Source organism: Nannospalax galili, unplaced genomic scaffold (genome assembly GCF_000622305.1).
Source record: "Nannospalax galili isolate Female #2095 unplaced genomic scaffold, S.galili_v1.0 scaffold324, whole genome shotgun sequence".
In the NCBI taxonomy this organism is placed as follows: domain Eukaryota; kingdom Metazoa; phylum Chordata; class Mammalia; order Rodentia; family Spalacidae; genus Nannospalax; species Nannospalax galili.
In genome coordinates, this window is record NW_008353027.1 from 2,616,169 (window position 1) to 2,625,821 (window position 9,653).

Below are 9,653 nucleotides of genomic sequence, written 5' to 3' on the forward strand. Positions count from 1 at the left end.
CTGACAGTGGCCAGTCAATATTACACAAATTTCCCTTTCCCCCCCCGTGCCTCGGTGCCCCCCCCCCCCAGCAGCACAGGCTTTCTTCTCCCTCTCCCGCCGTCTCTCCTGCATCCCTCTTCACCTCCTCGGTGCTCCCCTCCCCCTACCCTTAGTCTCCGGCTCTTGGGGAACAATCACCACTGATTGAGGTTCACTCTGTTTGGCTGGAAAACTGGCCTGTTATTTAGGAAGTCATTAATCACATCTCCTCCCCCGGAAAGAGATGGCGGAAAAACCTGTGAAGTACAATTTCTTACCATTCCTCTCAGAAATATTCTGAAATGATAAACCTAAACCTAAATGTAATTTAGCATGAAAGTAATAGTTTTTTCAGTAGGATTTTATTTTAAATTTCGGGAAAAAATTCAGGTTAAATTAGCTATGCGTTTGCTTTTTGATAGGTCTATGTTTTACCAATATCTGAAGTTAATGGATATGTAATTAGTTTAATTTGGACTTGGGAATTACATATTTTCCTCTTAAGAATTAAATGTTAAATTAATGTTCCCAAGGAGGTTTGCTGTTAGGCAGTGGCAGAATTCCTACAGGGGGGAATCATAGCGTCAGCTTTATTTAATGACTCCCACTATGAGATTATTTAGACAAGCTTGTGTGTCGGGCACGCGTGTGCATATATATGACTGCGGCTTTTCTAAATCAACGATTTACAAGGGCCTTTCATTGTGTTTAAATAGAAGTACAAAATAAGCATTCTGATTAATCATAAAGAAGCGTCCCCAATTGTCTTTAAGATAACATGTTTGAGTTTTCCGTGTTCATTCATAAATTATTTTGATGTCAGCACAGATGAAATGGCGATTGGTTATCTCTTCCTCTTGCCAGCCCCTTAAGGATCCGAGGTGAAATTAGTAGCAAGAAAGCATGTAATTGACAAAGTCACGTGTGCTCAGGGGGCCAGAAACTGGAGAGAGAAGAGAAAAAAAAAAAAATCAAAAGAAGGAAAGCACATTAGACCATGCGAACTAAATTTGTGATCGCACAAAATCAAGATGTTAGATTGATGCAGAAGAACACTCCGGTCCAAAGGGAAAGTTTTCCTCTCACGAGTTTGGAGCTGAGGGCCGGTGGGGCAACATGGCCGAAGGTTAATTTTCTTTTCTATTGTTTTACTGTGATTTTCTTCCTTTTCTCCCGCTTCTCCCCGCCACCTCCTATCTCACCCTTCTTTGCCTGTCCCCCTTTATCCTAATACTAGGCATTACCTCCCCACCCCCTCATAGTGCAGTGGGGCTTTCGGCAAACCTATTGTTACAGATCTCCAAAAATGTTTTGTACCGCCCACACTGATTCACAACTTGAAAAGCTTTCAGGCGGCTATTGTTTGAATTGTGTGATTAAGCGCAGTTTCAGTTAGAGAGCTCAAGAAAACTTTTATACACCTGCCCCCTCCCCCATTCCAGCCTGTTTAATTGAAAGATGGGGGGAGGGGAATGCTTATTGCAGATACCCTGGGATTCGCTTCTGCCACAGCATGTGCATTAACTAGTGCTTCTAACCATCCTCAGCATTGATTTCTCCTCCTTCCTCCTGCGTGCCAGAGAAGAGTTTCCTTGAAAATTTTCTCTTTGTGAGTGGGATTATTACTAGGTCAGCAATATGCAAGCGAACAAGTATTGCACGCCGTGACCGTAGTTTGTTTCTGAACCACCGAGATAAATGAAGTGCACGTCCGTACAGAAACGTGGAAGCCGGCGTGGTCAACGGAACAGTGTGACTCCCCTCCCTGGATTCGGTTTTGACCCTTTTCATTTAAATATTTTTTTCAGCTTCTCTTCCTTTTCCTGCAAGTAAAAAAATTCTTTCTGTACTCACAGCATGAAAATCCAGACTAACTGACTTTTTGTCCTGTTCCACCTCAGGCGGGGCAAGCCAAGGTGGTGAAGAGCTGGGAAGGCTGCCTGAGCAGGCAGAGGACGAATCCCAGGTTTTGCACGGAACTGGCCACTGCAAGTGGTTCAATGTGCGCATGGGATTTGGATTCATCTCCATGATAAGCCGAGAGGGAAGTCCCTTGGATATTCCAGTGGATGTATTTGTACACCAAGTAAGCCAAACTTTTTAATGTTTGTCTGTGGTTATGTTAATAGACATACAATATATTGAAAAATAAAAATTTTTCCTTAAAATCAAGTGATAATCCAGTTTTTAGGGCATATATACGAGTTCCTTCTAGGATATCTTTTTATAAATAAAAAATGAGGTCCTTGATATTTCACTATTTGGACTTGGGTTGATACTATTAGCATCTCCTTTTCTTCATTGGACAATCAGATTGCATTCTGGTATCTTTTGGTTAATATTAGTTTCAACGTAGTGCCTGTGGGTAATGAATGAGTGGGAAATGTAGGAAGAAACAGTGGTTGATCATAAAAGGTTAAAGAAAGCCAGACAATTTGCTGTTGTAAGAAACTGTTGGTTTCCTATATTTTAGGTACCTCTAGTCACAGTACTGCTTGTATTATTTTATCATCATCTGCTCTATAGCTGTTTGCAGATTCATGTCAAAATAATTTGACATTACAGTAAAATTAAACAGAATATTATTGGCCTAGAGTGGATTTGAAGAAATGCCAGGGATGATTCTTGGTAACCAGGCGTTTAAGAACTGTGCTTTCTCTAGAGCATTGATCTGGGGATACTGTCTCTTTAAGAGACTGAACCTAAAAAAAAAAAAAAAAAAAAAAGAGTCCAAGGCGGCTGTTTAAAACGTGATAGTTGGCTACTTGGGGTGAATTTCTATTATTACTTGTATGTGTTATAATTTTAAAAAGTGCTTAAGCGCCAAACAATGTCATTGCTTCACATTTTCAAATTTTTTCCTCAGGAAATGGTAAATTAATAATTCTCTCATTCCTTTCTGTTAATCAATTTCTCCAAAATAAAAAAGATTTGCACTTTGCAAACCTATTTTCTTCATCAAAAGAAGTAAAGGAAATAACTGTTCTCTGTAATGAATTAATAGAAATAAAGAAGCTTATGAATATAGAAGTTGATTTTGGTTTACCATCTAAGAACTGAATGAATTTTATATTGCAGGTTGACTGACACAAATACATGCCTGAAATAGTTTCTGCTCAAATAACATGTTTATTTGATACTGTATTTAGTAATATTTATACTGTATCCCCTTAAGGAATATCATCTTCAGATTACACATTTAAACAGGAGGAACATAGGAAACCATTCTGTTTTGGTCTGTTGTGCTGTGGTGCATGGTAGCTTTCTGACTTTGCTGTGTAGTGGTACATGTTTTCCTTTTCTAAAGGCTTGGCTATCTTTATTGGCTCTTCACATGTGGATCAGCATAATGTGTGAAATGAAATGATTTAAGTAGTGAATAGGAGCCTACATATAGCCCATTGAATTTATGCTGTATATTCCTGTGTTTTTTTTTTTTTAATTCTGTAGATTGAATGACTAAAATCATTATAAACCCGTTTTCTCTCCAGCTCTTGCTTCCCCCTTTGAGCCTTTTTTATGTTGCTAAATTGTTCTTTACGATCTCATAAATTCGTTTTATAGATGAATGAAAAAAATAGCACGTCCTTGTGTGATCACACCTTGTTATAATTCGGTTTTCAGTGTTTGGGTTTTAAAAATATACTTTAAAAATAATTTAAAAATTAAAATATATTCAGATACTAGCCATTTTATTAACCACTGTTAGCATTTAGACCTATGAAACATCCATATTGAAGCTACTTAATAGTTATATTTTGATAAACATTCTTATGTCCACCGAATTAAAAATACTATATTGCTGGTAAACATTTACATATCACTCGCAGTTTCTATAATATAACATTGATTTTTTTAACATTTTCCCATTACATCTCTGCATATGTGATAAGGATCATGATGCTCCTTGGTGTCTTTTATTGAGATTGGCAGAAATTACATAGGACTTATATGAATTATTACTTTGCAGATGTAGACTTTCTACTGATTTTAGTCAGATAACTATAAGTAAAACTTGTGTGGTTGTAAATGGTGTGTGTAAGTATACTGTGCTCATCCTTATGGAATCAGGCTGTAGTTCAGAGCTATTTCATAAAAAATTTAAAACCCTTTTTAATTTTAACCATTATTTTTACTGTATTTCTTCCCATTATATTTACATAGTTTTGCTATATGTGAATCTGCATAATTCATAGTTAGAAATTTTAATATTCAGCTAGGCCAATGTCTATGAAAAGTATTATCAGGTTGGTTTTTAAAAAGAAATTTATGATTGTTGTGTGTCGTTGGGTGGTGTGTGGCTGTGTGATCAGAGAGTGATGTTGTGGAGTTATTTCTTCTTTCCACCCTCATGTGATCAGGTCAGCAGGCTTCAGGGACAATGCTTTACCTGTTGGGCCTTTTTACCCATCAGGGATTTTTTTTTTTTTTTGGTATGTGCTCAAAAGTATATTTGCCATTGGATTTCTTTTTAAAATATTCTGAGCAGATTGTTAATGTTACGCATTTGAGAAATCAAAATAAATGATTTTAGGGTCTTTAAAATCTTTGAACTTTATACCAAGGTACTCAGGATTTTTTTTTTTTTTTTCTTAAAAATATTTACTACAAAGAACTGAACAGCAGAACAATTCAAGCTGGGCATGGTGGCACATGCTTTTGATCCCAGCATTCAGGAGGTAGAGACAGGAGGATCTCTGAGTTTCAGGCCAGCTGGGGCTACATAGTGAGACCCCCATCTCAAAAACAAAGCCAAAAATTCAGTTGCTATGAAATAAAGATATATATATAGATATATATGTAAAAGGAACACAAATTAGACTCTATAGGCCTTATTATATATGTAAATTGTAGAGCACATTAAATTAGGCAGGGGTCTCTCCCTCCTGGAGTGCTTAGATCACATGCACACATCCACACCTAGTTTTATGTGGTATTTAGTATTTTTTTTTAAAGCTCATGCATGCTAGGCAAGCATTCTGTTATTGAGCTATATATACATAGATCCCCATCTCCTATAATGACTTAAGAATCCAAAGCAAAGGGCAAAAGTGTGTCCCAGATGAAGTATAACTATTCCTGGTCCAGGGTCTTACTGAGCCGAATTCATCAACTAGAATACAATTTTGTAAGTGCTAACAACTAATAGTCCTATCAACTTCTTTACATTAGCAAGTATTTTAAAAAATGCAACTATAATCAGATTGTAGGTGTTTTAGTTCCCTAGAAAAGGTTACTGGCAGATTTTTTTGAAATACAAGTTCTTAATAAGAGTTAAACATGATGGAAGAATGTATAGGAATTCCATGATAATTAAATATTGGGCATTTTCTGGAAAAGGACAGTGTTACACAATAACCTGTTAATATTTGCTAATTATGTAAGTTTTTCTTTATATAGGTCTTGATTTTGATTTCTTTTTTAAAAAATATTATTTTTATTTTATGTGTATGAGTGTTTTGTCTGCATATGCGTCGGTGTACCTGTGTTGTGCAATGTGGAGGTGAGAAGAGGGCATCGGATCCTGTGTAACTGGTTTACAGATGGTTGTTAGCTGCCATGTGGGTGCTGGGAATCGAACCTGGGTCCTCTGCAGGAGCAGCCAGTGCTCTTAACTGCTGAATGAGTTCTCCAGCCCCTTGGTATTGATTTCTAAAGTCTTTATCTCACCTAAGAAAATAGGATCAGTTGAATATAACAGAATCAGTTCTTACTGATGTCTTAGCTTATTTGCATGATAGTTTCTCATATATTGTGTGTATGTATATTTGGAATTCCTTGCAGTGGAGTATTACATAAAGCATTTTAATATAAACATTTGCTTCATAATTTCTGTAAGAATTTTTCCAAAGGAAAAGAGTAATTTCAGAATGACTATAATTAAGCTACTATTACACAGTAGACTACAATATTTATTTATTGGTTTTGAGATCATCACTTACTTTTCAATTATTGGTATTTTATTCTTATTCCTTATTTTTCATTCATATTTTCATCTTCATGAATAATAATGTAATTGTCTACATTGTAATGGTTTTATATGTTTCATGTTCTTTTTATTGCTTGGTTTAGAAAATATCTCAAAGAGTAATGGAAACAGAAGAAATAAAAATAGTTATGATTGAGTGAATTAGTTACTCTTCTGTTGCTGTGATAAAACACCATGACCAAGGCAACTTGTAGAAGGAAGTGTTTATTTGGCTTATGGTTCCAGAGGGATAGGAGTCATCATGCGAGGGGAAGCATGGCATAAAGCAGCTGGAGCAGAAAGCTGAGGGCTCACATCTTCAAGCAGTCACAGAAAGCAGAGAAACTGGAAAGAGAACAAGGCTAAGAACTCAAAGCCCGCCTCCCCAAGGCTGCAGCTCCTAACCCTCTGCAAACAGCGCCACCAGCTGAGCCACGTGTGAGCTTCTTGGAGATGTTCTCATGGAAACCACTATGCTGCAGATAATGATACATACACACCTGAAATCCCAGCACTTCTGTGACATACACACCTGAAATCCCAGCACTTCTGTGGAGGTTGAGGCAGAAGGATCAAGAGTTCAAGATCAGTCGGGCTGGAGCGATGGCCTAGCGATGAAGGGCACATGCTGCTCCTCCACAGGACCCGAATTTGATTCCCAGCACTCAACGTCCCAGCTGCTTGGCTCACAGCAGCCTGTAACTCTAGCACTGCACTCATGCACAAACCCAACATGCGACACACACATATACACATAATTTAAAAAAATAAAGAAAATAGTTCAAGATCAAGTTCAATGTCAGCCTGGGCTACAGCTTGTAACAAACAGACAAGAAATAAAAATAACTATAATAATGAATTTAAAAGCGTTACTAAAATTGTTACATATTTAGAGATGACTAGTATTTACATAATTTTTTCATTATTTTATGTGTACGAGTATATTGTCTGCATGCATGTAAGTGCACCTGTATTGTACATTCTCCTCAGAGATCAGAAGAGGGCCTTGGATTCTCCTGGAACTGGAGTTATAAATGTTTTTTAGCTACTATGTGGATGCTGGGACTTGAACCTGGCTCCTCTGGAAGAGCAGCCAGTGTTCTTAACTGCTGAGCCATCTCTCCAGCCCAGAGATGACTAATATTTAAATATATGAAACATTTTAATATTGTACCCAAGTTAATCAACAGTTCATTTCTACATCGTTCCAATATTTTGGGGCTGGAGAGATAGTTTAGTGATTAAGACCATTTGCTGCTCTTATAGAGGACCTAAGTTCGGCTCCCTGGACCCATAACAGGGTGACTCACAATCACCTCTAACTCCAGCAGGGGCCTGGATAACCTCTTCTGGCCTACATAGGCATCCCCATACAGTGGCATACACTCACAGACACCCCCCACCACACACACACACACACACACACACACACTCACACACACACACACACACACTCACACATAAATTCCTTTTAAAAAGGCATTTGAAATAATTAAAAATATTTAGGCTGGGGATGGTGGCGCATACCTTTAATCATTCACATTTGTGAGGCAGAGGCAGGCAGCTCTCTATGAGTTTGAGGCCAGCTTGGTCTATATAGCAAGTTCCAGGGCATGCATCCAGGGCAACATAGTGAGACCCTGTCTCAAAACAGACAAATCAATATTAATAATTTATGAGGACTCCATTATGTTCATATTTAAGGGCTTTTCCTAATGTTATGTTGTTAACCACATTTAACTTTCATTTTTTTTCCCAGTCTTTTTGAGACAGGGTCTCCCTGTAGCCCCAGCTGGCCTGGAACTCAGTATGTAGATGAGGCTGGCCTTGAACTCATAGAGATCCGCCTGCCTCTGCCTCCCAAGTGCTGATATTAAAGGTGTGCACCACCACACCTGACTTTCATGATTATGTTTTTCACATGATGAATATATGTGATTTATTTTTCTCAAAGGCTATTTAAAATGCATTTTTTCCCCCTTCTTGTGCTAAGAATCAAACTGTGAGCCTCAGGCGCACTAGGCACACTCTGCACCACAGAGTTAAGCCTCCAGCATCAACACCAGTTTAAAAAAAATATTTCACTACATGTGATAGCTTGTCCTGTTATCCCAGAATTGAGACAGGAGAATCTTAAGTTTGAGGCCAGACTGGGCTACATAGTGAAACTCTGTCTAAAAAAAAGTTTCTAATTTACTAAAATTTTAAGGTGATTTTTCTTAGTTGACCAATTCAGAAAATGGGCAAACAGAAATCCTTTAGAGGTATATAGTCATAAAATCACATTTGAAATAATTTCAAGTACCATCTGTGAATCTTTAATGTAGCACTAAAGATGCTGAATATTTTCTTTTTGATTTTGAAGTCAACTCAAAATTTAAAAAGATGCCAAAAGGTGGGTGCCAGAACCCCTGGAACTGGTGTTATGGACGGTTGTGCACGACCATTTGGGTGCTGGGAATGAAACCTGGGTCCTCTATAAGAACAGCCTTAACTGCCTCAAATTAATCTTTTAATGAACAACAAGTTGGATGATCATCTGATGATCGTTACCCTTCTGTAATATGTAAATGTGTGATAGTTCAGAATTAACTTTCAAAATAAGATTTCTAGATAACTGATAGACTTGGTCTTACATTTCTTTCTATAATTAGTTATAAACCAAAGTAATAATACCTAATGCTTTAGGTTCCTTTGAAGGATAGTGGTAATAAAATTTCCTAGTTAGTATGTGTTGAATAAACAAACTAAAATGTAAACTGGTATTTGACAAAATGAAATAAATTGTTTTCTGTAGCCTAAACTCAGGGTTGAAATCAAATTGAGCTTGTTTTTGATGAATAGTCTTTAAAATTTGTTAAAATATGTTTTATAATATTGATAGCTTAACTTTTATTGCAGTAAACTATAAAGCTTTTTATCATAGTTTTATGATAGAGACTATTAATATCATGTGACATACCCATAGTCCCAGCTACTTCAGAGGGTGAGGTAGGACGATCACAGGAGCCTAGAAGTTTGAGCCTATCCTAGGCAACATGAGACCCTATCTAAAAAATGAAATAAATAAGTTGTCGGAAGTATCAGGCATAGACTGAGGCTTGGAAATAATTTCAGCATATAAATTGTACTGTGGGCTTTTTACCTGTTTTTTTCAGGTAAGCATATAGTATCAATGCTCTATTAATAATTGTTTCTTTGTGAGACTAGAACATAGTGTATGGAATTGTGTAGACTCTGGTTAAATTGACCAGCATTCAAATCCTAGTTCATTAGCTATCTGTGGGCAAAGGAAGTTGTTTTGTCAGTGTCATGGAAGCAGGGGGACTAATAGAGTACTCTGTATATGGGTATTGTGAGGATTAAGTGTTACTACAAATGTGACACACTGAACAGAGCTTGGTGAATGGAAAGGACTCAGCAGTTATTGTTCATAGTGTGGTATAGTAAGGGAAAAAGAATTGGAAGTGAGCATTTGGGGTCCTTTGTGCCACTTGGTGGTTTCTATCCTTTGGCTAGTCACTTCCTGGTAATTTCAGTGCTCACACAATTAAAATTCTGGTTGCTAATATCTTTCCCATTTTAGAGGATTAAGATCAGACATTGACATATCATATGTGAAAACAAAGACTACAAGAATGCCAGATTATAGTGTTGACGCTTA

General features: G+C 37.2%; 1 protein-coding gene across 1 annotated transcript in view; it reads left to right on the forward strand.

Moving 5' to 3' along the window:
* Positions 1 to 1,018: 1,018 nt before the first annotated feature.
* Lin28b (lin-28 homolog B) overlaps positions 1,019 to 9,653 on the forward strand; it is a 148,133-nt gene continuing 139,498 nt past the window's right edge. The window contains exons 1-2 of the mRNA XM_008850322.1: positions 1,019 to 1,127; positions 1,923 to 2,107. Of these exons, the coding sequence (XP_008848544.1) occupies positions 1,019 to 1,127; positions 1,923 to 2,107 (294 nt within the window). The remainder of the gene's footprint in view (positions 1,128 to 1,922; positions 2,108 to 9,653) is intronic.